Below are 20,469 nucleotides of genomic sequence, written 5' to 3'. Positions count from 1 at the left end.
GGGCGGCCGCGCTAGCGCCCGCCTCTCCTAGGCGGACTACAAGTCCCGGCTTGCCTGTCGCCGCGGCGTCGCCTGGTAACTCGCGCCAGTCGGAGCGCGCTAGGTCGGCTTCGCCGCGCGCCTGCGCCTTGGCGGTCTCTGCGCAGGCGCATTTCTAACTCTTGGGAAGAGAGGGCGGGGTGTTGTTCCCTTTCGCTGATGCAAGAGCCTAGTGCGGTGGTGGGAGAGGTGTCGGCAGGAGCAACGCTGAAGCCTGGGCCTGGGGCTGACCTGTCAGACTTTCCGTCCGTGCCGAGCCCACTCGAGCCGCAGCCATGTCCGGGGACGAGGTGAGGCCTGAGGCTGGCGCTAGGTCTAGGGACGGAGGCAGTGAGACAGACCCACCCCAGTGTGGGAGACTGGGCCTGCGGCCTAGCGGCCGGCCGCCGCCATGTGGGGCAGCCGGGCCTAGGCGACGCGGAGCGGCAGAGCCGGCGAGGGCTCCGGAACCGCGGCTTGGCCGTGCCCCGCTCTCCTCAAGGTGGCGGCGCTGAGGCCGGCGTCCTCCCGTGGCCGGCGTTTCCGGAATGGAGAGCACGTTGAGTCGCCCTCCAGAAAAGAGCTTGCATGCCCGGTTAATGCCCCAGCTGAACGAGATTGGGGCTGGCGGCCCCTGCATTCCCTTCGATTTGACGGTGCAGCTTCAACTCTCACTTTCTGGGCGCTGGTGGTGCCTAGAGGAGCGTCTCTTGGCTCCGGTGGAGCGCCCTAGTTTAAAACTTTGCAGGCTGGCTTGTCCTGCCCGGCACCCACCCTTGTTCTCATGTAGAGGGGGATAGGACGAGAGGAAAAGATCCTTCAGCCTGAAAAAGTGATTAACTTTTTCGGAAAGTTTTAGGGCGGGAGTCCCTGAGCCTTCCTTAGCAGAGCTCTCAGCGACGTCAGCGGGAAGTCTGAGTTGCAAAGATGCCTGGGTCTTTTTATACTGTCGTGCTTGTACCTCAGCAAATTTCCTCAAATCCCTTTTTGGCCAGATTTATCCCAGTTTATTTAAAACCAAACGACCTAAAATGAAATTTGACTTTAAGTGATATCCGTAGGTATAAACACTGCTGGGAGAGCTACCGCTTACCGGCCAGCTCTCCCCACCAGAAAAAACCCCTTGAATTTATAATTAATTTCTGTAAACATTTTAAATTAAATTCTGTAAACATTTAAATTAAATTCTATAAACATAAATTTATAATTAATTTCTGTAAACATTTGAGTGCTACAGAATTTATAATTAATTTCTGTAAACATTTGAGTGCTTGGGCCTCGGAGAGAAGGAAGAGAAAAATTCGAGGCTTTTTCGAGCTTTGGCTTTTGAGGTAGACCCTGGAAATGCTTTGAATTTCCTCAAGTAGTGGAAAGGCCTGATCCTGGGCAAGGGAGTAGAATATTATCCAATTTGGTTAGAGTTAATCCCTTGAAGTATAGGTAGTAGGTAGTTCATGGAGGGATTTGAAGACCAAGTTAAGGAATTTGGATTTTATTCTGGAGGGGATTCTGAGCTCTCATTTGATTCTCATGACAACCCTTTAAGGTGGGTATTGTTATGCCCATTTTAGAAATGAGAAAACCGAGGCTTTTAGAGAGTTGTATGATGCTCATGATCAAATAGTAAGTGGCTGAGCCAGTAGTAGAATTCCAAATCTCCATTTAGGTGACTAGGAGGGTCTCGCTCTCTTAGGAAGGAAACTGAGTCTAAGGGAGGTGTGTGGTTCTTGCTTGGAGGTCATGGTAGACATTGCTCTAGGCCACTGTATTTCAAAAGTTCTGAGACTGGCAGTGTCTCATGCTTGTTTTGTTTCTACCCATTTTCTAAGCTTTTCATAACCTTTAACAAATAAAGTACCTATATAGTGCAGAGTTCTCTGGGGTGCTATTCTGTGTTTGGTTTTCTGTGGTAAAGTACTTGCAAGTGTTGTAAGAGATTTACTACTAGTTGGTATAGGAGGTAGAAATAGAGCCATTAACAGCGATTTGGAGGGCTGGAGGGTTCAGTTTTAGCAGTGGGATCAGATGTCAGAGGAAGTGGAATATTACTGAAGGGTGAAAAGGATTTCGTCAAGCAGAGATGTCAGAACTAGCATTCCAGCAGAGGACTTTGGAAGCCCATAAAGTATTAAGCAGCTTTGCATTTCTCAGATCTACCAGTCCATTTTGTAAACAGGAAATAAGGGCTCAGGGAGGTTAAATTGCCCAAGATCACATAGCAAGTTAGTATGACTAGAATCCTGCCTTTGGCTTCCACTCTGAAGGTATGTGCAGGTTCTGGTTCCTTTAATACTGCTGGATAGATAAGTTTTCTTAGGCCGATCCTTAACTTCTGGCTACTTTACAGACGTAAGGATCGAGTGAAAATTTGTACATAGAAATGATTTATAAACTGTGATGGATTCCCTACAGTGGAAGTAGTGCTGCCTGGTAGCCAGGATAGAGCATTAAAGAACCTACTATTAAAAAGTAATTTATTTCTTTTTTCACATTTCCTTTTTTTCTTTTAATAGTTTTTTAATGTATAGTTGTCATAAACTGCACACACTTCCTTTTAAACCTGGCAAATAAGCCCAAAACTCACATAACATAATCTCTTTTAAACTAGTGGAACCATGACCTCTAAAAAGCAGTATTCTAGAAATATGAGTGCTGCATTGTGAGGAAAAAGTCCCTAATCTGCAGGCATTAAAGTGCTGTCAATAGCTAAGATTATTGCTTATTACTAGGCCCCATCCACAAAGTATCGGAACGTCAGGTTGTCACACAACATAGTAAGGTGTTTTACAAAAGAAACTGATTAAAAATGGAATATGTGTTGTATGACGTATACAAAACACAGAAGAATGCAAAGAGAAATAAAAATCTCCCAGAATCCTATCACCCAGAGATGACGACACATTTCTTCAGAGCATTTGTTCTGCTCACCTTGCTTCTCTGGGTGCTTTTGTAACTCACTCCTGCCTTCTGGGTGGGGTGTGCTGTGGCCTTAAAGTTAACATCCTGAATAAGGTATGATAGATGGGAGTAGGCTTCCAACTTGCTGAAGCTCTTTAGGCTATTGTCAGGGTAACTTTTGCTGCTGTCCCTTTTCCTCACTTTCTTCAACCCAACCCAGTGTGGGAAGTTGAAAAGAGAAAACTTGAAGGCTTTGTTCTATCTAGAGTTAAAAAAAAGAAAGCCCAGAAGAGTCTGTGCTTTTCCATAAGTGTACTGTGAGCAACTATTTGCGTCTCACATCCCAGCTAGTTTCATAAACAAAACATATGGACTGTGATAATTTGTTAAGTCAGATATGAAAGTCTTAAAAAAAAACACATTTTAAAAAAAGATTTATTTATTTTATTTTTGGCTGCAATCAGGTCTTAGTTGAGGCACACAGGATCTTCATTGAGGCATGTGGGATCTTTCATTGTGGCACGCGGGCTTCTCTCTAGTTGTGGTGTTGGGTTTTCTCTTCTGTAGCTGTGGTGCCCGGGTTCCAGAGCTCATGGGCTCTCTAATTTGCAGCACGCAGGCTCTCTAGTTGAGGTGCGCAAGCTCAGTAGTTGTTGTGCGGGCCCCCGCGGCACGTGGGATCTTAGTTCCCCGATCCCCACGTTCCCTGCATTGTAAGGTGGATTCTTTACCACTGGACCACCAGGGAAGTCCCAGAAACGACATTTTTAAAGTTAAGACTGATGTGACCTTGTGGTTTGGGGGAGGTCTGCTTTGGGCACTATTTTGGAATCCCTATTTCCATATTTTTAAAGTCTGGTTTTGCTGAGTGGTGTGAATAAAATGAGGCAATGAGTTTATGTCTTAAGTATCCAGAGAGAGTAATTGAGAGAGGTGTTAATTACTTCAGTGTACAGTTCTTTCATGTTTATAACCCTTTACAAGGCTACAACCGTACTGTTTCCCTGTGGACCTATATGAATGTTTTTCAGAGCATAACAGGGCGGTTGTGAGGATGTCCTTTGATGATTTTAGGATCCCCCTTACCTTTAGTCTGTCTTGCTGAATAATAGTTAAAAGATAATTAATATTCTAGGGAACTTGATGCTTGAAAAAAATGCAGTAAGTGAACTATAAGCCCTGCCAGACAACCAAATTTATAGTGCCTGGAGTGTTGTCTGTCCTTTTGCCAAACTTCCATATTTCAGGAATAAGGATGAATTATAGCTTCTTCCCTGGAACAGATTACAGCACTCCATGTAGGGTGACTCAAGACCCAGTAGGTCAGCAGTGGGGAACTCCTTCCTCCTGGCTCTTCTATCCTCTTCTCTAAGTTTGCCAGATCATGTTCCTCAGACTGACTGCTTTTCAGAATTGCTCATTTATACAATTAGAGCCTTCTTAAGGTTGGAGGGGATAACTTTGAAATGAGGCTGTATCAATTTCCAGAATGTCTTGCAAACCCTTCTGTATTGGGTGAGGACTATATTTATACTACCCTACCTTATTACAGACCATAGTTTGGTTTCAGTGTAGCTCAGTTTCCTTAATGTACTTGGGACATAAAGGAATTTAAGTTAATCAGAATCAGTTTTGGGAATTTTTTTGAGTTTCATGATATGTCTTGGAAATTAGATCACCCTGAGTTGATGAAATTTCAGTGATAGGGATCAAGAGATACCATGTTTTGTCAACTGTAAAGCATTATATAAATTGTATAATAATTGCTAACATTTATTGAGTACTTTTGTGCCAGGCACTGCGCCAAGTGTTTTATATTTATTTACTTATTTAGTTCTCCTAATAATCTCGTGAGATTTGGTTTTGTTTCTGCTACTGATCTCCATTTTACAGCTGAGGCAAGGAGAGGGCAAGAACTTACCTGGGGTAACAAAAGTAAGAACCAGAGTCAGGATTTGAATTCAGTCAGTTAGGTTCTAGACTTGTGCTTTTAAACACTTTATCTGTACTTTTTAATGTTCCAGAAACAAAAAGCAGAGTAAAAGGTTGTATAGAAGTTTCTTTTACTCAGAGATTTGCTACATGAAGGGCTGCTGATGGATTTCCTTAAAGGCTTGTCTGAGTTTCAGGATAAAAAATTTTTTTAAGTTTTTTTTTTATCAGTTCAAGTCTCCTGGTATAGCAACCCCAGGTTACCAACCTTAAATAAAACACGTATGACTTGTCTAGGCGTTGGTTTTCTCATTCATAAAGCGAGGGGTGAAGCATGAGTTATTGCTAAGATCCCTTTCCTAAATTCTGTTATCTTGTGATAATTTTAAATTAAAAGACATGTACATATGTTCTGGGGAAGCACCCCCTTAACTTCCTTTTTTTTTTTTTTTTTTTTTTTGGCCGTACGCGGCCCTCTCACTGTTGTGGCCTCTCCTGTTGCGGAGCACAGGCTCCGGATGCACAGGCTCAGCAGCCATGGCTCACGGGCCCAGCCACTCTGCAGCATGTGGGATCTTCCTGGACCGGGGCACGAACCTGTGTCCCCTGCATCAGCAGGCGGACTCTCAACCACTGCGCCGCCAGGGAAGCCCACCCCCTCAACTTTTAATAGTATAAGGAAGGTTACGTGTGTGTGTGTGTGTACATATATATATATATATTTTTTTGTAAAATCCTTTTAGATACTTTAATGCGTCAAATACTCTTTCTTTTAAGAGTATGCCTTTTGAGAATACAGCATACTTGGAATGTGAGTATCATTAAAACTAATCACGTGGTCCCCTTTTCTTTTTAATTATCTTTTAAACAGATGATTTTTGATCCTACTATGAGCAAGAAGAAAAAGAAGAAGAAGAAGCCTTTTATGTTAGATGAGGAAGGGGATGCCCAGACAGAAGAAACCCAGCCCTCAGAAACAAAAGAAGTGGAGCCAGAGCCAACTGAGGACAAAGATGTAGAAGCCGATGAAGAGGACAGTAGGAAAAAAGGTAAGTGGCAGACATGAGAGAGTCACTGTTGTCCTGGGAGACCTGGTTCTCTTCCATCAGTGTGTTTTGGATTTTGTGCACACAGTGTCCTTTCAGCCTGAGAGGCTATCTATTACAGTGAAGCTGAGGCCATCAGCAGTCTGTGTGCATGGGACCTTGCCAGATTTCTGATAAGACTTGTTTCAGGGAAAATTCCACTGAATCCACAAGACAGAGATGACAAAACTTTGTTACTCCAGGGCTGGTTCTTCTAGTCTAGCCTTTCGGGATGTCTCTTTTCCAGTTTTAATGGTGGTTGTATTTGAGTGTAGGCAGGAAGAAATGGGACCAAGATAAACAGTTTTGTGTCTTAACAAGTTTGAAAACATATAGAAGAGATTAAAATTACAGCCTAAAATGTTTGGGTTTAGACACCAGCATGAGTTATTCACTCTGTGCTTTAACACAGACAGCATTTGACAATTAGAAATAAATGATTAAGTAAACATTTATGCCTATTGAATAGAAGACACTGTACTAGGGATAGAGAAAATTAACATTCATTGAGCATATACCATGTGCTAAGCATCTTATACATGTTTAAAACAAACTTGGAAAGTAAATCATTCTTTTATTAAGACAAAATTAATTCATAAATAGCTCCTTGAAAAACTTTGTAGTGGGGCATTTAAAAATATTTCTAGTGTACAGTAGGGCAGAACAAATGGAAAACTTATTGAACCAAACCCATTATTACTCACTAATGGTGGATAAAATCTCATTTTATTCATATTGTAGCCTGATTGATTGAGTAGCTCGTTGAGCTAGGCACTGGGATTTAGGTGAGAAAGGCATAGCCCCTTAATATCTCATTGGGAGATAGACAAGCAGCTGGTAAACACCTCTGTTGAAGTGGTAGAAGGTACTATCAAAGCACCTAGGGGACACCTAACCCAGTTGGGGAACAGGAGGGATAGGCTTAGAGAAGACTTCTTGGTGGAAGTAACTCCTAACAAAGATCCTGTGAGATGAAGGTAAGAGCTGTGTGGGAGGGCCCATAGGAAGGCTTGAAGGTGAGAGACACACACTTCACTAAGAAGTGGAGGTAGTTCAGTTGAGCTGGAACTAGGAATTAAGGTGTCACAGATGAAAGAGTAGCAGAAGTAGAGAGATAAAGCTGGAGAGCCTTGGAAATTATGTTAGAACCCGGACTTTGTCTTGGGAACAATGAGGCATCATATGGTCAGATTACTAAATAAATATTCCCAACATGGTCCCCTAGCCAGATTTCTCCTACAAAGCTTTGAGTTGACCTGCCATTTTGTTTTCAGAACCCTAACCTTTGTGGTTGTGGAGGAATTACGGTGCTAATTAATACCAATCTCGCTATTCTGGTGACTTGATCGATTAATAGCTGCAACATTGGTTTAACTCATAATTTAATGCTTCGCCTTCTGCTGTTAATAACTGAGAATCTCAATTCTCTTTTTAGATGCTTCTGATGATCTAGATGACTTGAACTTCTTTAATCAGAAGAAAAAGAAGAAAAAAACAAAAAAGATATTTGATATTGATGAAGCTGAGGAAGGTGTAAAGGTAGTATTGCTTTCTTATTGAAGGTAAAATTTGACCTCTTGAAAGGTTGCTAGTGGCTGATGTTTCTCCCTGTTTGTCTCATCTCTTACTAGTTTTGCTTTTGTTATTAAGTATTTAGTCACCACTGTTAAGGTCAGTTTCTTGGGATTTTTGTCTGACTAGGTATCTTAAAGGGATGATGGTTCAAAGGAATGTAAAGTTAGGTTTTACACATTGTATTGTGTGCCATTAAGATGATTACAAAATGCCACTTGTCATTAATCATACTGAGATTGGCTGAGGAGAGAGACTTCTGTGAGAAATCCTATAGAGCAAATATAGTTTCTTCTGTTAAACTTTTGGTAGCATGTTGAGGATACACAAATTTATGTGTATTCTTCTGAGCAGCAAAGAATGAACCCCAGCCTGTGGTGGTTGGTGGCTGATGATTTTATAGTCTGTAGGAGAACCAGAGCACTCAGGTTGGTTTTATGGAGTTCTCTGATCTTGTAGGGACTTGAGGCCCTGTAATTGTCTTATTACTGGATTGATTTCTAATACAAATATCTCAGAATTATGAGAGAGAAGGAGTGAGAATACACATACACATGCACTAAGTTGTCCCCTTTTGTGCCCTTTACCCAAATTTTTCTTTGGTAAATTATTTATTTGCTCAAATTCAAGTAAATAAGGTGTATCCCACACATAGCAGTAATTCATTGAGTTTTGGAAACAATGTCACAATTTTAATGACTTGGTTAATTCAGCAAATATATGTTAATGATGATAGTGAGTCAGGCATTGTGTGCTAATTGTTAGGGTACTGAAACAAATAAGATATTTTTCCTGTTTTTGGAGGTTCAGGGATAATTTAGAGTTCTTTAGAACAAGATTATTTTACCTGGATTTATCCTACTCTCTCCCTGTTTGGGGATTTTCTTCTCTTCCTACTGTTATAAGGAAATTGATAAAGAGAAATGCTCAAATTATGTTGAATGAATGAGATATAAATATCCTGGGTAACAAGGTGACACATCAGAGATGTGCCACAGAAAGTCTTGCTTAACAAATTTCTCTAGTAGCTTTTGTCCTGAAGAGCCACTTACAAGCTCTAATTTAGTGCTTGGATACTTTTTTCTCTGCTACTGAAGTCATAATGTAAGAGGTTACAAGTACCCTTATCAGGCAAGACATGGGCATTAGCTTGAGGCTGAAGTATTTTAAAGATCTTGGGTTACTCTCCCCCTGAATTTTCAGAGCACCACAGGGCTTTTGAAAAATCTTCAAAAACACTATGTGCTATTCTCTACCTTTCACTGGGTCTTAGCCTCAGGTTGGAAATAGATCTTACTGGGATAAAATAAATAATAATATAGAACTAGAAGCTGGCTGATGTGTGCTCATTTATATTTAGCATGTCTGAGTTTCTCATTTACTGACTGCCATCTTATTAGAGACTAGGTTAGTATCAGATTTCTTGTCTGGTGTTATCCAGCTAATACACATGGGCTGGTTGGTCTTTGATGGCCAAAAGTGGCACTGAGACTACACAGCTGGATTTGGCATCTCAAGGCTGAGCTTCTTTTAGTCCCGGCTATTCCAACTTTTCTGCTGATTAGATTTCTAAAATTACTATAGCCATTTACAGAGTAGTTCAGGATGTAGGTGCACAAAAATAGATATTGATGGGTGATGTGGATGGCACACTTCAGGGCAGGGAGTTGGATACACTGGTGAAAGGAGGTGAGATTAGAAGGCTGGAGACTGAAACTGGCCCTTTCTGCTCTTCTGGGGTTTTTTATATCTCATTTCAAGGTTATGCCCTATTTACATCCATGACTATAGCAGCTAATCTTGGGATCAAGCTTTACCTTGTCTCTATCCATTCATCATAGGACCCTAATTCTCCGTGGGTTCTGCCTTCTCCCTCTTTCATGGATTTATCTATTGAAGTGATGCCCAAAGACCTCCTCAGTCTGGTGCCAGGCTGGCTGTGGTATAAAAAAAAATATTTGGTCTTTGTCCCTGGTTCCTGGCACATAGCTCCTAAGACTCTTGGAATCTCTAGATATGAGTTTGGTCACCAAGAACCAGTGATTTCATCAATCATACCTGCATAATGAAGCCTCCACAAAAAACCTTTCATGGGTTTCTTTCATGGGTGAGCTCTATAAAAAACCCTTGAACAGTGGGGTTTGGAGAGCTTCAGGATTGGTGACCACACTGGGGTGTTGGGAGAGTGGTATACTTGAAGAGAGCATGGAAGCACTGCACTCTTGCCTCCCTTTCCTTGCTCTATGCATGTCTTCCATTTGGCTATTTCTGAGCATATCCTTTATAATATTGTGTGTATATATATATATATATAATATAATAAAGTAATAGTTAAGTAAAGTGTTTTCCTGAATTCTTTGAGTCCTTCTAGCAAATTATTGAACCAGGGGTGTGTGGGAACCTCTGAATTTGAAGTAGGACATATGTATGGGAAACGTGGGGACTCTATACTTGTACCTGGCCTCTATGAAGACAGTCTTATGTGACTGAGCCCTTAAACCCATGGAGTTTGTCACTAACTCTGGGTAGTGTTAGAACTGCATTGAATTGTAGGTCACCTAGTTAGTGTCAGAGAGTTGGAGAATTGAGGTGGAAAAACATCACGTATTTGGTGTCAGAAGGAAAAAAAAAACCCTCCTACGAACTGCATCAGAATACTTAGAAACTTATTTAAAACATTCCTGAACCCCATTCCTGCTGAAGATTGTCACTGAGAAGATTTAAGAATCCTTGTTTCTTTGATTCTGACAGTGGCCTGATTTAAAAACATGGACAATAATTATAGTAAGATCCCAAGGCTGGTGGATAAAAGAAAGGAAAAGGTCCCACAAAAGTGTCTTAAAATTTTTCCAGTTTAAATGACAGACTCTGAACCAGTTTGGTTCACCTGTGAGAGAGAGTTCTGATCTGTAACTTCAGTTTTGAATATCTTTTTTTCCTCCAAAACCATGTCAGCCCATGTCATTTAAAAATAATAATAATCCTAGTAGCAAAATGTTGAGACTCTTATCTCACTTTCTTAGGACCTTAAGATTGAAAGTGATGTTCAAGAACCAGCTGAACCAGAGGATGATCTTGACATTATGCTTGGCAATAAAAAGAAGAAAAAGAAGAATGTCAAGTTCCCAGATGAGGATGAAATACTCGAGAAAGATGAAGGTAATACTGGGAACTTAGCTCATTTCTAGGCTACACAAGCCTTTGGCCTAGTCTCTTCCATGGGTGGCCTCCTTATTTATTTTTTCTTGCCCCTTATTTCCACTGCCTAATAATGGAAGCTAAAAGGAAACAGAATCTAACTTCATAATGACAGTTTAAAAGATTTCATGGGGGAAGAACTTGGCAATTGTGATTACATTAAAGCATACTGATTTAGACTATTGGGACAATTACTGTAACTGAATTTTAAATGTTTAAAAAATCTTTTACTATTTTGTTAAAAGTGCTGTTTATTAGCTTCTAAGTGCTATAGCTGCTTTAGAGAACTTCAGTATAGTCAGCAGATGGGTTTTTATGGATGTATATGTTTCTTAAGTGCTTCAAAACAATTGAACATTTTTTCCTCTATTTATCCCAGTGCATTATTTTATCTTATGTTTGTTAAATCAAGACAGTTCAATGTGTTTGTATTACCACACATTCCTAGAGGGTGGTTTTTGAAAATCGTAACATCCCCTTAAGGAATATGGGGTTATTTGTGAGCCTTGATGCCTTTATGCTTGAGGCTGTTGTGAATGCAGCTGTGGGAAGGAAGACCAGATGTCTTTGAAGCTTTCATTTCTCTAGATCTGCTTCTCCCTTCTCCCCTTTTTGTTACTGTATCAGGCTCTACCCCTCATTCTTACAGTCTTTGTTATCTGTAGCTTTAGAAGATGAAGACAGCAAAAAAGATGATGGTATCTCATTCAGTAACCAGACAGGCCCTGCTTGGGCAGGTTCAGAAAGAGACTACACATATGAGGAGGTAAGACAAATTCTGTTATGAAAGGGGGCTGAACTGTTCAGTAGAACTCAAAACAAAAGCAGGATAAATGTTCCCTGAATTGAAAGGGCCATTGAAGTATAGGTGGATAATGAAACAGACCCAGAGAGGTCGCACTGCCTGATGCCGACGTTTGGGGCAGGCTGTCCACAATGTGGCAGTCATTATAGTACTCACTGTTCCATCTGAATCCATGAACTTCTGAGGCCATTGGAGCCCCACTGAAGGGGGACAGTAGGGAGAGGGAGTGGCGAATAGGGGGCCATAGTAGTCTGGAGTTTGCTTGTTCAGGGTAGTCTGAATTTTACTTCTCCAGGTACTATATACTTTCCCACAGAAACAGTAGAATTAGGGGCTTGTTCATTCCTTTAACTTTGAACAAGGAACTATTAAGCATCCATAAGGGACCAGTTCCTGGTTGAGAATTGAGTCTTGCCTTCAGGGAGCTCCCAGAACATGTGATGTGTGTGTACATTTAGTAAAAAGTAAAGTTTGTTCTGTTTAAAGGAAAAGCACAATGACTCAAGTGGGAACGTTATACTCCTGCTATTAATAAGACTGTACACGAATACCACTTTATCTCTATAGCTACTGAATCGAGTGTTCAACATCATGAGGGAAAAGAATCCAGATATGGTTGCTGGAGAGAAAAGGAAATTTGTCATGAAACCTCCACAGGTCGTCCGAGTAGGAACCAAGAAAACTTCTTTTGTCAACTTTACAGATATCTGTAAATTGTAAGTTGGTTAATGCAGAGTCTCCGTCCCAAATGCTAGATTCTCAGTGGAGTGTATGTTAAATATGCTTATTGTGGACTCTATTAAAAAGTAGAAAGAATGCACAGGTGTCAGGGTGGGGTCGAGGGAGGTCACAGTTCGAGTCCGTCAGTTCTTTTGACTCACAGGTCTTTAGGCTTGTTTTATTGGGCATCCAGAAGTGAGAGAAGCCCACTCATGCTGACTCATGAGACGATCCTAACCAGATGGAGTGAAGAGTAAGAAGGCTGACTGTAGTCCTTAGACAGGGGCCTGGAGAGCCCAGGGAGGTGGAAAAGCTCATCAGCCTGGGGTGGGCCTGCCAAGCAAGTACAAGCAGTGAGCTTTGGGAAAGCAGCTGAATTTAATGTCCTTCTTCCTTGGATGGTTATTGCCAAGACACAGTTGATGAGATTTCGACATTCTTAATTACCATCGCATTCCATGCCTGTCTCACCCCCAGGTCACTGTCTGGGGCTGGCTCTTCTCAAAGCTCCTCAGCTACACCTTTTCTGGCAGGTTCCTTAGGGCAACTGACCTTATCTCCTGTTCTTTTTAGTTTCATAAGTGATACATGCTTGTTGCAGATAAAAGGGAAAACAACAGTAAACAAAGAAAATATAATCACTAAAAATTCCCTGCCCAGAGTAACCACTTGTTTTCATTGCTTAGGCATGACTTAAAAGGTTTTAGACTTTTTTGCTGATGGTAATAGTAGTATATGCTTATTATAGAAAAATTAGAAAATATAGACCTACTAAAGAAAAAAAGTCATCTGTAAGTCCACCATTAAGAGATAGGTAATTATAGTTTAATATTTTTGTTTTGCTACTTTTATGCATCTACATATTTTTAAATAAATTGGTATTGTACTGGTTTTTAACATATTTTTCTCTTAATATATTGTGAAATTTTTACCCTTATCATTAGTCTTTTAAATGTTTTTAGGAGTTATACAACATATTTTTTTATATATAGATAAATTTTTTTCTCCCATTGTATGGATTGTCTTTTCACTTTCTTGCCATCCTTTGAAGCACAAGGCTTTAAATATTTTATTTATTTATTTATGGCTGCATTGGGATGCATTGGGAGATACATGTATCTCGGCAGAACTCAGAATAGAGCCTTAGGGCAAAAATTCCCAAAATGGAATTGCCTAGTCACAAGGAATGGACATTTTTATGGCAAACATTGGCAGTTGCTTTCCAACAAGTTTATACCAGTTTATACTCCCAGTAGCAACGTAAGTGTTATTATTATTATTATATTTTCACCAACCCTTACTCATTACATTTTTGGGAAAAAGTAACTTTTTAAAATTGTAACTTTTTAAAAATAACTTTTTAAAATTGTAATAGTAATATCTATTTATTGGAACAAGCTCAAACAGTGCCAAATGAATAGAATTAAAAAGTGAAAGGGGCTTCCCTGGTGGCGCAGTGGTTGAGAGTCCACCTGCTGATGCAGGGGACACGAGTTTGTGCCCCGGTCCGGGAAGATCCCACATGCCGCGGAGCGGCTGGGCCCGTGAGCCATGGCCACTGAGCCTGCGTGTCCGGAGCCTGTGCTCCGCAACGGGAGAGGCCACAGCAGTGAGAGGCCCGCATACAGCAAAAAAAAAAAAAAAAAAGTGAAAATACTGCGTGGCCTTGCTCTGTATTTGCTTTTTTCATTTTATGTGGATACATCTTTTTGTTTTTTTTGTATTTAGAGACCTGTATTATTTTAAAAGCAAGATAGAATGGATGTACCGTAATTTATTTAACTACTTCCCAGTTGGTGAATATTTTAGCTGTTTTAAATTTTCTGCTATTGTGCTGCTGTGAAACACTTCGCTCTTTTTAAATAAAGAAATTGCAAACAGGAAATATATAGGAATTAGCATAACAAATACCCAAGTATTCATTACCTCAATTTGTTGTATTTTGACCTTTTGACACATTTGCTTCAGATCTTTTTGCTTCGTTACAAAGAGGGCTTTACAGTTACAGTTTAAGGCCATCTTTATATCTCTTTCTGATCCCTTTTACCTTCCTTCCTAGAAAAAGATTTTATCCTCTAAAGTTCGTATTTACCTTTCCTGTCCCTGTTTATAGACACTTACCAATGTGTATATGTTTGTAAATAAAATGTAATATTGTTTTATGGGCTTTGAAATGTAAACAAATGGTATCATTTATCTTCATTTCAGAGTTTGATGAACTGTGCTAAAATTCACCTAATAGCTGCGTAATAACAAATTAAAACAGTGAACAGGGTGAGGTTTTTAGAAGTTTGGTTAGATTTCCATGAAAGATAAGGTTTATATTATTCGACTTTCTTTTTAGATTACATCGTCAGCCCAAACATCTCCTTGCATTTTTATTGGCTGAATTGGGTACAAGGTAAGAAACTATATTCACATTTATGTATAGTTACTTACAGTATTAATGGACATTTCATAAGAAATTCTCTTAACTTGAAAAGATATGTAACACGCTTAGAAAAAAAAAAAACATTCACTTTATTGTCAGAGGAACTTTTAGGGCAGTGAAGGAGGAAAACTTGTTCATTTCTGTGGGAGGTTGGTTACTTGGGAATAGGAAACAAAGTTCACATTGGCTCGTCTGTGAACAGGCCTGTTGGTATACCAGAGTGAGCACCATGGCTCTGCCATGTTTAGAGAATTTCCTGTCGTTAATTGGAATTCCTGGGTCTTTTTATGGAGCAAATACCAGATTTCAGAGGAAGCCATTTTCTTAGGACAGAATTTATTTTCTAAATTGTAAATAGGCTGTGGATGAAGTACAGCTTATAAATTGATTAGTGGCATGGGAAAAACATTGAAACAGGTATCCATAATTAAATAGTTACTTCCCTGTCTTTAGGGCTCTCCTGTTGAAGACACCACGCCAGTCCATCACCATTCGGGAGGGCCAGTGTCCCATGGAGCCCATCCCAGTTAGTTTGGCCATAAGTGCTAGGAATAGGAAGCTGAATGTCCCTTTAAAAATAAGTAATGCAGAATTAGGACATAATAAATATGACTAAGACATTGAGTGCCCATTGTATGCCAAGCACTTTTTTGGGTACCATCTCAATCTTTAAACAGTTATGTGAACTGTTAGAAACTAATATTACCCTTGTCTTACACATTTGGAAACAGGTTTGCTGAAATGAAGTTGTATGGTTGGTAACATAGCTAGTTAATTGCAGTCAAGATGTAAACTCAGGTCTGCCTTTCTCAGGAGCTCGAACTCTTAAGAGCCTTAATCCTGTGCCTTGCTGGCAGTATAGAGATAACTGAGGTGTCCTGTTCTCTTCCTACTCTTGAAACTCAGTTTGTTGGAATTGGCTGTATTTGCTTTGGGGTTAAGGAGTAATTTACTTGACCAGTGGTAGATATGTGGACTGTGTTGTGGAAGAATTGTTTTAAATGTAAATTTGTTACAATCATTGTTTTTAACTTGTATTAACTGATGAAGGAGTAAAAGGTAGTGTTTTTCCTACTTCTCAGAATAATTTAGTTTTTGTAGAGGTGAGGTAAATTATAATAAGTTGTGACCAGTGAACTTATGGTCAGTGGGCTAAATATTACAGGGTTGTTGAGAAAATTCAATTTCTTTTGACAGTGAATGAAAAAAATTTCTTGCATCAAGCATTGAAGTCACTGTAGCCTAGAGATTAGGGGTTGCAGTTCATGCAGGATGATAATAAACTCTTATAGTTAAAGGAGAATCACAGGAGAGGTTCTTGCAAAAGTCAGTTTTATAATAAGATACGGAGCAAATATAAATTTAATGCTGCTTGGCTGAATTTTGTTGTTTCACTTTGTGATTTGTAATTTTTAACACATGACGTCTAGCAGAGAGCTTTGCTTTCTCAAAAGTACTTGTCAGCAACTTCTTTTCAAAAAGTTTCTTTTTAAGCACCATTGACAATATGAGGCCTGTGATTTCAACTGTACTTTTGGGGGAGGGTTGTAACAGCTTTACAGATACAATTCACACGTGTAAATATGTACAATCCAATGGTTTCTAATTTGTTCACATAGTTAACCATCACCACAGTTTTAGAACATGTTCATCAGCTGTATGTAACTGAATCAAAAGATTTAGTCTTAGAATTTTTAAAGATATCTGTAGTTCCTTTCATATTTTTTGTATTTATAGCCTACCTCACTGCTTTGCATGTGTTTATAGCCTACCTCACTGCTTTGCATGTGGTATGCATTCAGTAAAAGTGTGATTGTCCTTTTGTTGGGTGAATGGGTCATCACACAGACAGTTAAGGAATAAATTTGTTTTAGACTTAAAATCAGTTAACGAATCAGATTTGTTGCTGTAGACTTAATTAATTGAAAATTGAATTTAATGTCAGGAAATAGGGTCATCAGGTACCAACTACTTAATTAAAAATAATTTTTGAGAAACCAGGTAGTACTGCTCCTAGAACTTATCCTGTGCCATTGAATATATTTTAAGTTCATTAAATGTAAAGGCCCTGGAATTTGATTCCTTATAGGAAGAAAATAATAATGGAGATATTTTTGTTTTCTTTCACAGTGGTTCTATAGATGGTAATAACCAACTTGTAATTAAAGGAAGATTCCAACAGAAACAGATAGAAAATGTTTTGAGAAGATATATCAGTAAGTTTATAATTTCTAACATGTCGCTCTGAAATGTTCTTATTGGGCTGAAATATTTTGGGGGACCGCCATTAGTTTTTAATGAAGCTGGAAAGGCTGGCCTTAGAATATGAGGGAAAATGATAGTGGTGGGGAGCTGGGTGGGAGGTGGCTCTTGGTGGCCGATTAGGGGTCATGGGGAGGGATTTGGATTTCCTAAGACGACCCAGCTGATCAAGGCTGCTGGTTGGTTCCAGGCTGAAGGCCAAGTCAGAGAAATCTGTCTGCACTCACACCTGGCCTGACCCGGTTGTTACCTTCCTAATCACTTAAAATTGGCAGATCTGTTCCCACCTAGGAAAGCTAGTAAGTTCTCTAAGTGGCTCTCCTGTAAACACAGCCAGGAGTAGGCATTTGGCAAATGTCACTGCTTCTTTGGACATTCGGGGTCTTTTTTCAACCTGTTGTTAAGTACGTGAAGCATCACATCAGATAGCTTGTGTTTTCTTACCCCTAGAATACCTAAGTGTAGCTAAGCTAAGCTTTCCTGGTTTGGGTTTGGGTTTGGGTTTCCTGGTTTGGGCTTGCAGTCAGTAGAAGTGTTTCAGAAGAAAGAAACCTCTGGCTCACTGTGGCTACCAGGTAATTCCTTATGTTGCTTTTCCTGCAGAGGAATATGTCACCTGTCACACGTGCCGATCACCGGACACAATCCTGCAAAAGGACACCCGACTCTACTTCTTACAGTGTGAAACTTGTCATTCTCGATGCTCTGTTGCCAGCATCAAAACTGGCTTCCAGGCTGTCACAGGCAAGCGAGCACAGCTCCGTGCCAAAGCTAACTAATTTGCTAATCACCACTGATTTTGCAAAGTGTGTTGTGGAGATTTGGCTGGACAGGTTTACCATCAGAGTGGATATACCACTGTATTAAAAACAAGATAGAAAAGCTGCCAAGTTCTTTGGCGTGTGGCCGGTTGGTCTGAAATTCTTGCAAGATGCCGTTGCTCAAGCTGTTGACATACTCGTTGCCTACTTTAACAACTGTCAGAGAAATACGATGGGGTAAGGCGGTGCTTTTTTAAAATCGTTCATAGACTTCTGTAAAATGCAAGATAAATTAAAGTTATTATAACAGTGATTCTTTCAATTTGGTTTGTCCTTCAGTTTTCTTTTCTATAAAAAAAAATTATGCCTAATGAATTCAGCAGAACAGTTTGTGCCTAGGCTCTGGCGAGGTCTCTGTATCCTAGTCCTGAGAAACTTCAGCTGGGTAGCCATTTTCCTTCTCAGCTTCCCGGTATACCGGGAGTAGACACAGCTTCACGTGAGAGGGTGGCTGGAGGATGAGGTCTGGGAGGACAGCTTGTTTTCAGTGTCCAGAGAACGATTTTATAGACTTGAATTCTTTTCATTATGTGAGGATTGTTGCCACTACCTCACTGCTAAGTCCTCCAGCTGTTACCACATGAGGGAATACAAGGTGCTAAGTACCTTCCTTAGCATTTTCTTCCTTATTGGCCACTAAGAGAAGTTTAGAGATAACAGCCTTTGGGTGTGTCTTGTAACTGGCACTCCAAGAAAAACCCGTTGGGCCTCTGTTGGTGAGGAAGTGGTGTGGCATGTGCAGTAGAGAGAACTCTTGAGAGTCCAAACCATGATGCTAGAGGAAGCTTTTCTTTTTCCTCCCCAACTTGTGTTCTGGATTTGAAAAGGACCCACCACAAATGCTTTTTCTATTTTCTGTATTAAAGTAGCTTTTAAATGTGATCATGAGAAACTAAGAGGTGATATTGCTTGTGTGGTGCTTCTGGGGCTTCCTTCTGGTTCTGCCTTCTGTGGTTTTGGCCGAAAAGGTATTTCTCCACTGAGCACAGGGGAAAAGATCATCTTACATGTCTGCCGTGATCTGCCTTGCACGTACTTGCCAAGGATAAGGGCATAATGCTGCTCCTCACTTTCTTGTTGCCAGACTATTCCAGGAGCAGTCACTCAGCCTTGAATGTCTTGACCGTGTTGTTTTTAATCACTGTGACCCTTAATTTTAAAGTATAGGCCAAGTGTTGTAAAGCATCTTGGCCAAGAAGCAGTGGAGGGGGCAGAGCATTCCCTCAACCCAGTAGGACCTGAGGGGACTACACACTGGCTGAGCTGCCAGCACTGCCCTAATGAACTCAACTGCTGTTTATGATTTCATCTTCCTTCTTTTGTATCTATACCACACAATTCCCAATGTCAGATGTTACCGTGTGAATAAAGCAAGGATCAGTGCCTCTTGTGGAATTAGCGCTTTTGTGCATATGTATGTGTGTTTTGTTCATTTCTTTAGTGGGGAGACATGGGACTTTACAGTTTGGTGAGAGGCTGGCAATTTCAACTCCAGTTCTTAACTCCATTCTCAAAACAGATTCTCTGGAATGATCCTAACTCTTTGAGATAGACCAGTTGAGGTATTGTTTGGTTAAAATTGGATTGACTGTAGCAGACCCATTTAAAATGATGGGTTGCCCTAAGGTTACCCATTCACAATAGCATCAGCCTCTCTTTTGTCTACTATATTACCTCATACCAACCACAGCTCAGCTGGAAGGAACCTTTCATGGAGTGACAAAGCAAAGGCCATTGAGAGTTTCTGATCAAGAGCCATGGTTATAAGGAACCAGACCACCATTTCCAAAGTGTCTTAGGAAGCAGTCTTGAAGAGTGTTCTAATTATGCCGGGTGCGGGGTGGGATGTTCCATGGTAAAGAAGAGTTTGAGACTAAACATGTTCCGTGACTGCCTAAGTCTTTTGTATGCTGATGTGCATTTTCATAAGCACATAAACATGCAGTTGTATCTGTAGTCTTTATAAAAACCTCTTGACTCCATACCTGTCCCCAGCCTCACCTACAAAAAAGCTTAAGCTTTTCCTAAGATGATCTCCTGGCTCACTCTACACTTCAGAGGTCCCTGCCCACTGCATGTCAACTGTTGTTTCCCCTCAGGCCACTGTAGGTGCTGAGAGCCGGGAGTATGCTTGTTCAATGATGTATCCCCATGCCTAGAGCAAGCAGTGCCTAGCTTGTGGATTTTAAGTGGTAGGAAGTGTTCTAGTATCTGAGTTTCTTTAAGAGGAACATAGACTATGCAGACTTGTAGCCCCTTCTCCCCCCAAACATTTTGCAGGCTAAGTGTTCAGAAAAAATGCTGGGCTGGTCAGCCTGGAAGAAGTACTACTGTGGTGTGTGAGGCCCCAGTTCTGACCTGGCCTCCCCAATCCAGATTCTTTGCCCTGGCAATACTAAGTTTTCACATTTGAACAGACCATTAGATTTTACAATGTGTTTTTAGAAGTTGGGCTTTATAGTATGTGGTATATAGTCTTTTTCTCACTGAGAAGATAAATTTATAATTTCAAAAATTTAATTGCCATAATCCTATCACCATAGAATCTTTCAGTATCAAGAACATTTTTCCAAGTTAGTATCTTTAGAATTTTAAAACTGCATAAGAGGGCTTCCCTGGTGGCGTGGTGGCTGGGAGTCCGCCTGCTGATGCAGGGGACGTGGGTTCGTGCCCCGGTCCGGGAGGATCCCACATGCCGTGGAGCGGCTGGGCCCATAAGCCATGGCC

At 40.5% G+C, this 20,469-nt stretch overlaps 1 protein-coding gene across 1 annotated transcript; it reads left to right on the top strand.

The window, feature by feature from the left end:
* Window positions 1-182: 182 nt before the first annotated feature.
* Window positions 183-19,118, top strand: EIF2S2 (eukaryotic translation initiation factor 2 subunit beta). Its single transcript, XM_082669979.1, has 9 exons — window positions 183-329; window positions 5,720-5,897; window positions 7,369-7,472; window positions 10,529-10,664; window positions 11,369-11,469; window positions 12,076-12,224; window positions 14,573-14,629; window positions 16,790-16,875; window positions 17,525-19,118. The coding sequence occupies exons 1-9, from the start codon at window positions 315-317 to the stop codon at window positions 17,698-17,700; spliced, it is 1,002 nt and encodes a 333-aa protein (XP_082526105.1). The 5' UTR covers window positions 183-314; the 3' UTR covers window positions 17,701-19,118.
* Window positions 19,119-20,469: the final 1,351 nt, after the last annotated feature.

This window comes from Grampus griseus, assembly GCF_964374135.1.
Source record: "Grampus griseus genome assembly, chromosome: 14".
Taxonomy (NCBI): domain Eukaryota; kingdom Metazoa; phylum Chordata; class Mammalia; order Artiodactyla; family Delphinidae; genus Grampus; species Grampus griseus.
The sequence above is the reverse complement of the archived record's forward strand: the minus strand, read 5'-3'. Positions and strand labels throughout refer to the sequence as shown.

Excerpts from the sequence above, each read along its gene's own strand:
- EIF2S2 (XM_082669979.1), top strand. Across the intron at positions 10,665-11,368 it reads AATACTCGAGAAAGATGAAG|CTTTAGAAGATGAAGACAGC; the intron begins GTAATACTGGGA and ends TGTTATCTGTAG. Across the intron at positions 12,225-14,572 it reads TTTACAGATATCTGTAAATT|ATTACATCGTCAGCCCAAAC; the intron begins GTAAGTTGGTTA and ends CTTTCTTTTTAG.